The sequence below is a fragment of the Homalodisca vitripennis genome, chromosome 3 (assembly GCF_021130785.1).
Source record: "Homalodisca vitripennis isolate AUS2020 chromosome 3, UT_GWSS_2.1, whole genome shotgun sequence".
NCBI lineage: Eukaryota > Metazoa > Arthropoda > Insecta > Hemiptera > Cicadellidae > Homalodisca > Homalodisca vitripennis.
This window is the reverse complement of record NC_060209.1, coordinates 144518506-144532014: the sequence shown is the minus strand read 5'-3', so window position 1 is coordinate 144532014 and position 13509 is coordinate 144518506. Positions and strand designations below refer to the sequence as shown.

Sequence of the window (13509 nt, the reverse complement as noted above, 5' to 3'; positions counted from 1 at the left end):
GGACTAGCTCTGCAGTGGGTAAGTTGTATGGAATGTCTGAATCGGATCACAAGTTTGTTTTTGGGTTATGAATTTTTATAGTAGTAGTTAGGTTGAAAAGCGTCAAAACCAGTACCTGTTTTTGTCGATATTGTTTGTAAATTTATTTGCTTTGTGGTCTTAAAACACTAAATAAACAAGCTATATTTTAATGAATCACTGTAGCCCTACTGGTTAATTTTATGTTGTCAACTTTCAAATTCCTTGAGTATCTAAACTTTTTGATCAAGGTTTCTATCCTCATTATGAATTGTGCTGGTGGAACGAACTGTCTATCTCTTCTACTTTTCTTATTGTGACTAGTTAAAATTGAAAATCTCACCACTTTTTAAATGCATTCAGTGATTAGTTTATATTGGCAAAAAAAAAACAAACCAATTAAAATCAATCACCAACTTTATAATGTTTATGAAAATGAAATAATGATTGTAAACAGTACAAGGAGGTAATGGTGTATTTATTTTTAAATTGGCTGGAACAATGTTCAAAGATGAGCATCACACTGATCAGTCTAGCATGGTTACTGACTTATTGACGAAAATCAATGAAACAATTCAAGGAAATTTAACATCAATGAACTTTTAGAACATTTTCCCAAACTCCATGACTTTTATTTCCAGACTTTTCTATTTGACATTGATATTTTCAGTAATAATGGCCAGAAATCGTAATATTTTTACGTTAAATGTCTAAGAACATGAGAATTTGTATGTAGGCTTCGCAATTTCAAACAAGACAAATTATTGCAATATGTTTTTCGATGTTTCTTGGTGTACCTCAGAGGGTATCTAAAAAGTTCATTTACCTTAAAAATTAGCAACCTTAATAAGCGTGAGCCTGATGGGGCCCACAATAGTCAAAAGGTATTTTCAAGCACGGGATCAAATTTAAAAAAACCACAAAGACATGCAAACAATAAACATGCAATAAGGAATTGCGTAGCTACGTGTACCCCATCAGGCACATGACACGCTTTAAGAAAGCCCATTGTTTACCCAATCGGGCTAGAAAAATTGAAATTGTTGTGGAGAAGCTAGGCTTCATAAATTTTGTGCCAGGTGGGTTCCTAGAATTCTTACAAGCCACAAACAAATAAAGGCTTTTGCATCACTTAATTTTCATGACTATGGTAATGAACTACTCAATCGTGTTGAAACTACTGGTGATAAGAGTAAAGCATATTAATTCATTTTGAGATAAAAAGACAGTCTATGGAATGGGGACACGCATTCTCTCAAAAACTATGAAAATATCTTCAAATTTTATCAGCCAGAATAAAATTGGCGATCATCGAAATAAGTAGTTGATTTACTATGACGGGTGATACAAAACAAGTGTTGGAGATCAATGAGCCCAAAACTTGTTTCTTCACAACAATCGTACCAGACACCCTCGAAACGTGTTATAACTTATGTTACAGATAACGACAGCAAATGTCTGAAATCCTATTATCCTTTCGTACCAGACAGCTCTTAAATAACTGGAAAGACGTTTGATCATACTCCATACAGCCCAGATGTAGTACATTTTTTCGAAAGAGAAGACCTGGCCCACAACACAGCGCTTCAATAGATACAACAGACTTTACACTGGTGCCTTAATTTGAACGGGGTAACACTGGAAAATAGCCTAAATAAGTTTTTTTTCACTTTGTCAATTTTTTATTTCAAACTGTGTTAGTTTCTGGACAGCCTTTTCTTAAATTTACAGTATATTAAACCTAGAATCAGGGTTATTTTCAATGCCTGCTTACCTAATACTTTGTATTTTTCCACAAATTAAAAGATAAATGTATTGTACTTAGTATTTATAGAATATACGAGTATAATAAATATGCTGTCATTCCTCATAGTCATTTCTTATTCAATATTATAAATTGAGCCTACTCTAATCCAAGATATTGGAACAGCTGTTTGTGTTCATGTGACTCCCCAATTTTTTTTTAACATGAAGTCCTCACTGGTAAGTCATGTTGACTTGGTTGGGTTATAATTTTGTAATCAATGAATTCAATTCAAGATGAAAAGGGGAGAATTCTATGCACGTCAGCCTTAGGAGCTTTTCCAGCAAGTTTACTTATCATTTATGACAGAGGTCAGTACATATCTTTCTTAAAATTGCCAGCCTGTATATAGATTGGCTGGATATTCTATGTAATTCCAAAATTTTACATACATCCATTTACTCTTAAACTGGTACAGTAGTAACATTATAATGTTGATCTGAATCAATTCCATAGTGGCAGCTGACATAATATTGATCCAATGCTCACACATTTTGACAGTTTGTATAAGTCAACACTAACCACTTTTACACACCATTTCAAACAGAAAGAATTTCTGATTTCAATGGTGAAATTTGTTTTGGCTGCAGTGATGTCCTTGTGACATTATAAAACTTGCAATCTGTTCAGAATGATCATTAACAACTAACCATCTTGAATCGAGTGAGTCAATGTTTTGGTGCTTGTATCCCGCCGTGAAAAGATACTTGAGATAGTGTTGATTACTGACAAAAAAGCTTATAACGTATCTTATAATATTAGTGAAATTGATAGGTACGGTTTACAAATATTAAAATTTACACAAGATACTTTTGTTTTATCTAAACCTTTCAACACCACTTTCAAGAATAAAAATTTAGAAAATTGGTAATTTATTAATTTTTATAGCGCATGTAGAGTTTTATAAATCTATGACCCCCCCCCCAACCCAATTTGTGTGGGCGGAGTTTTGTACAAATTCAACCCTGTTGAGTAAATGTTGAAACTGCTTGGTTTTTTTTATCAACTGTGTGTAATATAAGATTGAAGATATAATAAATAGACCTTACGGCTCAGTTAGTAACTTTGTGGCAACTAGAACATTAATGTAGTTTATTCTCGAAACATACAATTCCAACTACATTTGTACAAAAAGTTTTTCTCTAGACTAACAAATAATGGAGTTGTGAATTATAAAAAAAACTGTATACTGGAACAATATGATCTACCAAGATGCCCAATGAACTTTGGAAATATAGTTGTAATACCAATTATTGTATCAGGTTTGAACTTTTCAGCATTTCTTTCACCAATTCTTACTGACTCAAAAATTTGTATAATATTTAAATGTAATCAATGTATTGAAAACCATTTTAAGATTCAAAACATTGTTTATAACTATGAGTTTAAGAAAATTTTTACATGAAGTTGAGACTTAAAGAAATTGGAACGAAACAGTGTACCAAGCTAAGCAATAAACTTAATACAAAAATTTACATTATAAATATCAAGGCAAAGATTGTCATGGCATTTCTTTTGCCAGCCCTTGGTGACTGAAATATTCTTATAAGATTTACATGTATTTGATATATAAATAAAACCATTCCATGATACAAAAGATAATTCGTAACAAAAAGTTTAGGAAGTATTATATGCATTCCTAAAGATGTATTACTTACTACTACTTCTCTAAATCTACAAATAATGGAATTGTGAACTTTAAAAAAATTTGAATGGTCGCCAATTGGAAATAAATGGCATACCAATCTAGCCAATGGACTTAAACAAAATATTAATTTTATTAGATCAATTTTAACTTGTTTGAGCTTTTTGTAGGACAATTTCTACAAGTGTTGTTACATATATTAGTTTTACACATAAAAAATGGAAGTAGGGAATAGTTAAGGGCTCTGGGGCTCATGTTCGATAAAGTCGTGTACGTATATTCCATAAGTGCAACCACAAGGACAATTATTATAATTAGCCATTTTAAATACTAAAACTACATCAACAATTTCTTATGATCAAAACTCTTAATACTTCTATTTTACTCTACACCCATATGTTTACCAATGGAATATGGAAACTACAGTAAATGAACACACAATGAAAAGACAACATTTTAGAGTAAAACAATTTAATGTAAAAAATACATGAGTTTACAATAAGCTATGAAACTGTACAGATGTTGCATATAACACAACACTTGCTTTAATGTAAGGTACAATACTGTATTATATACAAAGTGAGTGGGTCTTTCCTCCAGTAGAATATTTATTTTAACGAAGATAATGTAATAGTGTAATTAAATTTAAAATCAAAGTGTCAAATTAACACTAAAAAATATAGAATAGAATACTTTTTGTTATAAAAATTACATATTCAGCTAAAGGCAGATTTCAAACTTAAACTGTATAAAGTTAATTGGCATCTTCATCCTCAATCTTGGGAGCCAGGTAGTACCTAATATGACCAATGTCACCGATCTTGTATTCTACAACCAAAGGAACATCAGCAGACATGGAAAGCGTGACCTGAAACAAAAACATTTTAAAAGTTAGTTTGCAAACTAAAGATTAAAATCTAATCGGTTTTAACCTGCAATGATTATGTGCACTGATGATTTATACACTGGATAGTTTATGTGGCAACAGTTATTGCCTGAATATACATACTTTAACTGAATCTCTTAGTGGTAACATGGTGTAACATAATGTTAAAAAGAATTACAAATAATTTTTATTGATATTAGCAAAATACTGTAATTACACACCTAACTTTTGGTAAAAGTTTAAATTAGTCTACGCAATAAATTTTATGAGCAAATATGGTAAGTATTTTTATACAAATCAATTACGAGGGCTATTCGGAAAGTAGATTACGTTTTGGAATTAAAAATTAACAAAGTATAGGAAACAATTTTTATTATATACATATGAAAGCCACACTTAAATACTACTTTTCAACATAGTCTCCATTCAAATTTAGGCACTTATCATATCGATGGATGAGCTTGACAATGCCTTCCTCATAAATACTGCCGCCTGTGTCTTCAACCAGTTTGTCACTTCTTGCAGCAGCTCTGCGTCGTCGTCAAAGCGCTGCGTTACCAGCCACTTCTTCATTGTTGGGAACAAGTGGTAGTCACTTGGTGCAAGATCCGGGCTGTATGGTGGATGAGGAAACAACTCCCACTGGAATGATTCGAGAACTTCACGTCTGCGATTTGCCGTGTGAGGTCGAGCGTTATCGTGAATCAACAGAATTTTCAAGCTCAACTTTCCCCTACGCTTGTTTTGGATCGCTCTTCTGAGGTTGTTTAACGTTTGGCAATACCTTTCTGAGTTGATTGTAGTGCCTCGTTCCAGGAAATCAACAAGAATCACACCGTTCTTGTCCCAAAAAACCGTTGCCATAACCTTTCTTGCCGACATCGTTTGCAAACATTTTCTTGGTTTGTTAGGTGAACTTGTGTGTCCCAACTCCATTGACTGCAATTTGGTCTCGCAGTTAACATGTTTCACCCATGTTTCATCGCCAGTTACGATGCGATCGAGTAGTGATTCACTCCCCTCTTTGTCGTAGGCATCCAAAATTGTTAACGCTGCAGCCATGCGCTGGTTTTTGTGGACGTCGGTCAGGATTTTCGGTACCCATCTTGCACAAAACTTGTGGTTAAGCCAAGCTTATCAGTGACGATTTCGTATAACAAAGTTTGTGAAATTTGAGGGAAACTAAGCGAGAGTTCCGTTATGGTTAACCATAGATTTTCTCAAACCTTTGCGTCAACTTTCTTAACAAGTTCGTCAGTCACTATGCTGGGTCTTCCACTTCGCTCTTCGTCATAAACATTTGTTCGGCCATTTTTAAACTTAATGATCCATTGTCGCACTCCACCCTCAGTGATAATGTTGTTCCCATAAACTTCACACAACTGCCGATAGATTTCTATAGGCTTACAGTTTTTGGCAATCAAAAACCTAATTACTGCCTAATTTGGCGGGATTTTCAATTGCAGCAGACATTTCAAACAGGCACTATGACTAGACGCGTTACAACACGAACTTCCCGCTAGCACGGCTGGATAGCCACTGAGCGATGGGACGTCCTGACACCAAGATGGCCACGCTAGTCCCGTCCCTGGCGGCCACAGTGTAAAACGTAATCAACTTTCCGAACAGCCCTCGTACAATTTATGAATCATAATAAATTTAATTAAACCTTTGAAAGCTGTAGCTATTTTGTTATATGATTGTTTTTACTGATTTTTTTATTATTTGCAAGCCTTTAAAAAAAAATTAATGTTTAGTAACAACTTGACAGATTTTCTTAATTTTAGTCTTTTTACAATAGAATTAAGAACAATACTATTTATCTAGTAAAATACAAATACAATATATTTTTAATATCAAATCAAAAATATTTTTATGAACTTTTTGAGTTTTATTTACAATTGTTCCTAAGTGTTATATTTTAAGGTTTTTCTAGGCTATACCGCGTGGCAGGCCATGAAATTATAAACAAAATTCGTGTATATACTAAAACTACATCAACAATTCCTAAATATAATACAATATATATATATATATAATATAAATATATAATTAAATATATAAATATAATAATAATTGTAAGTAATTAGTTCCTATAACTGTTCATTATCGTTATAAATAATTCCTCCTGGACCTGTTCGGATTAACCGACGTTCGGATTACACGTGTTCGGATTAGCGGGACTCCACTGTATAAGGTTACGAATTTCAGAATTATTACTGTAATCTTAAATTATTTAAGAATTACAGACAAAACTATTACCATGGATCCAATCATCCAGTAATTCTACATCTTGATTAGGATTTCTTATTAATTCTACTAAAAATTGTAAAACAATTAATTTAGTCTATGTAGAAAAATTCAATAAAATTTCACTTCACTAGCAGGAGTTAATTAATTATGGCTAGTAAGACAATTTCACCTAAACTCAAATCCACTGTGGTCAAGAATCAATGCGTATTTATACATTTCCATGAACTCAAGTATGGAACGTTACCTGATTGGACAGAGGTGTGGCCTTGGTGAAGGAGTTGAGGTATCTGCAGGCAAATGTGAGAGTCACTGGTTCCTGCATCTCAATAGTAACAGCCTCCTCCTCTTTGTCAACATTAGATGTCTGGGCAAGTTTCACGTTGGCTGGAAATATAAGTTTTTGTTTGCGTAATTTCACGTTACATTACATTTTTATTACTGTTTATTTCAATATGGTTCTGAGATTACTGGTACAAATCTTATATTATGTACTCACAGCTTGAAGCAGTCCATTATATCCTTAAACGTGACACGTTTCGCAAGATTACAAACATGCACTTAAATAAATAAAAAAAAAAAAAAACATTAAATTAATTCAAAGTTCGCCTAGGCGGGTCGTAATAGTTAAAACAGTTATAAAGTATGGAGAGATGCTGGTTTGGCAGAGTTGAGCGTTGTGTGATGTAGCATTCTCTTAATATCACTAAATTTTTTAAATTAATTCAACTTGATGTAATTAAGTATTACTAAAAATAATAATCCTTTAAATCTTCAGCACTGTATGTTGCTATATAAATTTCTTAAGCGATTACAATGTGTATATATATATATATATATATATATATATATATATATATATATATATATATTTTGTAAGTATTCTATGTCCTTTATACAGTCAGAAACTATTTGACCCATCATTATGAAAATTTGTACGTATATGTATTTTTCCACGTAGGAGGTTTATACCGTATGCCCATTGATGTAACTCACCACCATGCGGCGCTGCAAAATATAAGTTATCAAAGTGCATGCACATTATAAACTGCGACTACGAGTCAGTTTACGTATATTAAATACCCAAACACTAGACCAGTAGGTGGCCGCGGCGAGCCTACTCCTTCCCATATTAGGCATTGAATACGATCCAGTCACTCAGTGAGTCACAGCGTTCTGTTCTGTACAGTACTGCTGTGTGCGTCGCATTTCAATATGACTGAACGTGTTGAGCAGCGCATTTGCATTAAATTTTGCCAAAAACTTGGCCATTCAGCATCAGAGACGATTAATATGATACAGAAAGTTTATGGTGACGTGTCTATGGGCGATACACAAATAAAAGAGTGGTTTAGGCGGTTTAAAAATGGCCACATATCAGTGGAGAGTGATGACCGATCTGGCGGGCCTTCAATAGCCAGAAACGCTGAAAATGTTGAACGTGTTCGTGCAGTAATTAATGAAAACCGTTGATTGACTGTCCAAGACCTGGAAGAAGATTTAGGAATACCAAAATCGTCAGTTTCTAACATTTTACACGAAGATTTAAAAATGAACCGAGTTTCGGCAAAATTTGTTCCTCGGCTGCTGACAGAAGACCAAAAGAACTTTCGACTTAAAATCACACATGACAATCTGGATTTGATAAAAAGTGACCCAGGGCTATTTAAAAAAGTTATTACTGGTGATGAGTCATGGGTTTATGGCTACGACCCTGAAACAAAGGCTCAATCTTCACAGTGAAAAACTCACGAAGAGCAACAGCCGAAAAAAGCAAGACAATGCTGACAGTTTTTTTTGACCAAGACGGCGTTGTTCATCACAAATATGCTCCAAGAGACCAGAAGGTGAATAAGGAGTATTATCTTGAGGTCCTAAGGCGGCTACAAGATGCAGTGCGAAGGAAACGACCTGAACTGTGGACAAGCCGTGACTGGATCCTGCACCACGACAACGCGTCAGCTCATTCCTCAAATCTTATTCAGCGTTTTTTGGTCAAACACAACATCAACCAACTATGACAGCCTCCCTACAGTCCTGACATAGCTCCTTGTGACTTCTGGCTATTTCCGAAATTAAAAATTCCTATGAAAGGAAAAAGATTTGACAATGTTGAACAAATAAAACAAAATGCGACGAAGGACCTGTTAGCCATTCCGCAAAATGAATTTAATGAGTGTTTCCGGAAGTGGGAGGAGCGTTGGAATAATAGCTATAAACATACACGATTGACAGGTTTTCTTGATTGTGGCAACAAAGTAAACCCCACATAGGCATTGAAAATATAATTCACTTGAACCAGAAGTGCTCATACACGGACAAAGTTTAAGAAAAGCATGTGAAGCCACAGGAAACAGTTAGTTAAATATAAAATACTAGAGCACATATATTTCTAATACGTAGTTTCATAATTTTATATAAATATTTATATTTTGTTTGATAAGGAGAATTTTCTTTTTTGAAACAAACATTAAAAAGCTGAACATACTTTAATATAAACAATTATTCATTAATTTGTATACAACTTTCCAAAAGTAACATGTAGGCTGTAGAAGTACCATCCCTAGATCCCTGCACTTCCATTGTTACAAATAAGGCTGAATTTTTCAATGACGTGTTAGAGACTACATGTCAAGCTCACCTGCACCAATGTCGCCAGCAGTAGAAAATTTTACTCCTTCCTTGGTACAGGAGATTACAACGGATTCTCCAAACTGGCTTAAGTCCTTACAGATACGGGCAAATTCTGCTGATGGCAATTTTATTAAGCAGGAGTAGTCAGTTTCCTGTAAATGAACAGTCTTGTATTACATCCTGTTGTTAAGTATTTTTTTTATATAAGGTCACACATTAGAATTTAATATACCTAATCATTTCAACTATTCAAAACACTTGTGTTCATGATGTACGCAATCGTTAGCGTACTCTTCTAACATTAGAAATGTTTCACTTGCAGTTTCATTTCAAAAGAAATTTGATGTTCACTCGCTTTTTTCTGGCGCAGAGCAAAACATTAACTCATAACTGCTGCTACAGACAAAATTTATGAGGGATACAGAATAAACTCGAACAATGGGTTTCTTTTAAGCAAAACCTCTTGTGAATAAAAGTGTTGATTATTTACTGTTATAACAATTTCTCACACAAAACTCTTGTATAGTAACAAGCTCATAAACAAGATTTGGAAATTTGATTTTGAAGCCGTGAATGTATTACATGATATATAAACTTTACATGTTTTAGAAAAATGTGCATTTTGAATAATTTTTATCCACAGCTGTTTACATATAGGCTACTTCACTTTTACAGCAAGTTTTAACTTATAGATCTAAGAACAACACATGTATTTAAAAGATTATTTAACTTACTGGAATTCCCAAGTGTTCTTGATCTAGATTCATTAGTTTCATTTCGTAGTCTGAAACTTTCTCTTGGTTTTGAGACTCAAACATGAACATCACAGTATCTGCATTGTCCTGGGCTTTCATGGTAAGTACATCATCATTTCCAGCACATTTCATAATCTTACTCATGCTAAAAAGAGAAACAAATATTAATTATAGAGGTTTACATTTTAATATTAAATCGTAATTTAAATTAGCTAAATTGAAAAAGTTGGTTTATCCTCTTTCAACACATTTCCTTCAAAAGTACTAGAAGTTATAAATGTAATAATTTTTACTTATGCTACAGCATTGTTTTAGTAGCTAGAAAAATCCAATAACAAAACACTATACTATTTAGGTCATTGTAACTTTGAATGTGTTGTATAACTTATTTATGTAGCCACATAATGCTCTATGGAAGACAACTTCAGTGGGCTGTCCATCCACACAACCTAAGTGCGCACCAATACATTTCCCACCTTACAATAAAAAAGTATGCAATCCTATAAGATTATTTATTATACCAAACAGGTAATATCAACTAAATCATATAAAAAGTAGAAAATAAAATAAGTTGGCAACTAAATCATATAAAAAGTACAAAATAAAATAAGTTGGCAATCTCCACTGAATGAATGCCAGTCCAGCAATTTTGTACTAACGTCTGGATGTTTGGGCGTGTGAAAAAATGCTGAAAAATTTGGAACTTTTGCGTCAACTTTAATAAACAGTAATAGTTTATCACAATTGTATATGAAACTGCAAGTCAGTGTGAATAAATCAAAATACAACATGATAAGGTAATTTAAGTAGCTTACAAAGTCTCAAAACTCGATGTGTCCCTGTGATAGTTTAGCTATGCCACTTTTATGGATAAGTAAACCAAGTATGAGAGAATTGGAGAAATAACACTCAGGCAGTAGGCTATATAATCTATCTCGTAACTACAAAGATTTTGTAAATTTACCTAATGTTTATAAAGTAACTGGGTATCAGTGAGGTTAACGGAAGGAGTAGCCAATCAAAATTTCAATGTTATTAACGTATTCTCCTCATTCCCCACAACAAAAATACATATGGTTTTAGGGGGTGCTATCACAAATAACTTTATTTTTTAATAATTGGAATGTAAATGTCAAATTGTATTTATATTGTGTCTACTATGCTTCTTCTTATCTATGAATTTCCGTGGTATATCCTCCAGATAGCTTCTGAATGTTCAGTCAACAAACGTCCTGTGCAGTAGCCTTCACTGCCTCATATATTACATTGGTGTCCACTTCTCATGTTGCTTTAATACCATCTTTTAGGTTAAAAAATTCTTTAAGTATTTGATTGTGGATTACGTGAGCAGTTTAAGTATTGGGCAATTAACTTTTTTTAATTCGTCGTCTTTTTAGAGTAAGTTCATTGAGTAATGAGTAAAAATGTGTTATTTTTCAATCAAGCTAAAAGCTACTTTTATGTGAAAGGAAGCTACCATGTGGTGTATACGAGTAAGTAAAGACTAAATATATACCAAGCATTGGTTAAGTTTTACTTTTTGATTAAACTTATGTTTGTTTTTTACACAATTTAATTGTTTGTTGAAAGTTTGTTTCAATTGGTCTGCAATATTTTCAAATGTAATTTTATCCACACAGGAAACGAGATTCGCATCATTAACCTATTGCTATTAACTAGTCCTACTGAACAAAACAATACAAGGTTTTAGGGTATGAAATAGACAAATAATGAATTTTAAAACATAGAACTACTTAACTAATCTAACTTTTTAGTAGCAGTTCCTATAAAGCAGTAATGGCAGGAAGCATTAATGATGACACCATTTAGATTTTGATATTTTAGTGATAGGTACTACCTCAAGAGATGTTTTTCGTATATTGTCATCAGCCCGGGCTATGGCAGCATCTTCTCTCCATATTTCAGAATTACTGTTATTGTTAATTACGTACCCAAAGATAGCATAACAGATAATGTCAGCAGCAAACAATGCAAGGTTGACTTACGATCATAACAAGACTAGGCTACATGCCACCCTTAGAAAAATGAAATATTATTCCATATAAGGAAAGTAGTCCTACTTTAATGTTCTATAAATTCATTATTTGTCATTTGCATCCTTTTAAAACTTTATCTAGTTTTGTTCCGGAGGGCAACAGCAATAGGTTAACACAAGACTCGTACTTTGTTACTCCAGCCATTAAGTTAACAGCTGTTATTGGAAGCTAATGAAAACTCAAACTAGGCCTACCAGTCCAAACTACCCGAGGACTGATGACACTACCTGTGAAAACTGCCATAACTTCCTTTTATCACATTTCCTCACCCTAAATGTTCCCTTCCTACACTAGTACAGTAAGCTAACACTACAAGACTAGGACTATAGTTCTCAGCATTTTTGTACAAAATAATTGGGTATCCATTAACTGAATAAATTATCTGAAATATTCTTAAATAAGAAATGACTTTCAGTGTGCTCTAAAGAATTCAACTCACATTGTTCACTAAAGTCTACTGACAAAAACTAGGCTAGTCCTATGGTTAGTCTACCCTAATTTCATAATTAAAATCTGTTGTCCTGTTCATACCTGGCTAGATTGATTCCCATTGAAAGGTTTCGATCACACCTGTATTTGTCAAAACCATCACTTCTTAAGTTTAATGACACCAAACTAACGTGTGAATTGTCCATAGCTTGGAGTTGGATACCCGAATCTGAGCAATCAAATGTTGCTTCATTTAACAATTCTTTGATCGCTTCCAACACCTTCTTAAGAATAGAACTTTGAACGAGACGAGCTTCAAACATTTTTGTTTAGTTGAAGTAAAATGTAACAAATAAATTAACTAACACAACACAATTACAAAGAAGGATCTCGAATTCAGTACCACTGTTTCAGGCGGCGATTGACGAAAGAGAATGTGATCGGCTAACACAAAACGGAGTTGAGAGTAGAATAAAAACGCGGGACAGTTTGTTGATTGGCGGGAATAGGTTTCGGCGGGAAAGAATTCGCACAGACACTACGTTATGTTAAAACGTTTAAATAATTCTGTTGAAATGTATACATAATTGTACATCCTTTGAAATTGTGAAGTAAAAGTAATCTGATTGAACAAACTTGACACTCATCTGAAAGCATATTTTGTTACACTTGAGTACTGTAAAAATAATCCAAGAATAAAAATAAGCACTTTTATAGAATGTAGCTACAGTTCCTAATCCATTGATGTTAAAGATATTTTCATCCTACTTGTACAATCATATCTATTTGTGATTGAAAATGTGAGTTATTTTGAAAAACAACAATGTAATGTTGAAAATCGCTTCAAATAAAGACGTTATTATTATTATTATTATTATTATCTACAACTGTATACATGATTGCACGACTACTTAACAAAGTATATTTTCGTTTAGTGGTATATTTACGTAATATTTTAACAGTAGTGTATTTTTCCATTGTGTAAAAAGGACCTCATTTATCATTCATGAATAAAAACTAATTATTAACTT

General features: G+C 33.2%; 1 protein-coding gene across 1 annotated transcript; it reads right to left on the bottom strand.

Annotated features, from left to right (window-relative positions):
* Positions 1 to 3921: 3921 nt before the first annotated feature.
* LOC124357629 (proliferating cell nuclear antigen) lies at positions 3922 to 12945 on the bottom strand. The gene is made up of 5 exons (XM_046809589.1): positions 12581 to 12945; positions 9972 to 10137; positions 9245 to 9389; positions 6851 to 6990; positions 3922 to 4335 (listed from the first exon to the last, which is right to left on the bottom strand). The coding sequence occupies exons 1-5, from the start codon at positions 12799 to 12801 to the stop codon at positions 4222 to 4224; spliced, it is 786 nt and encodes a 261-aa protein (XP_046665545.1). The 5' UTR covers positions 12802 to 12945; the 3' UTR covers positions 3922 to 4221.
* Between the last annotated feature and the right edge of the window lie 564 nt (positions 12946 to 13509).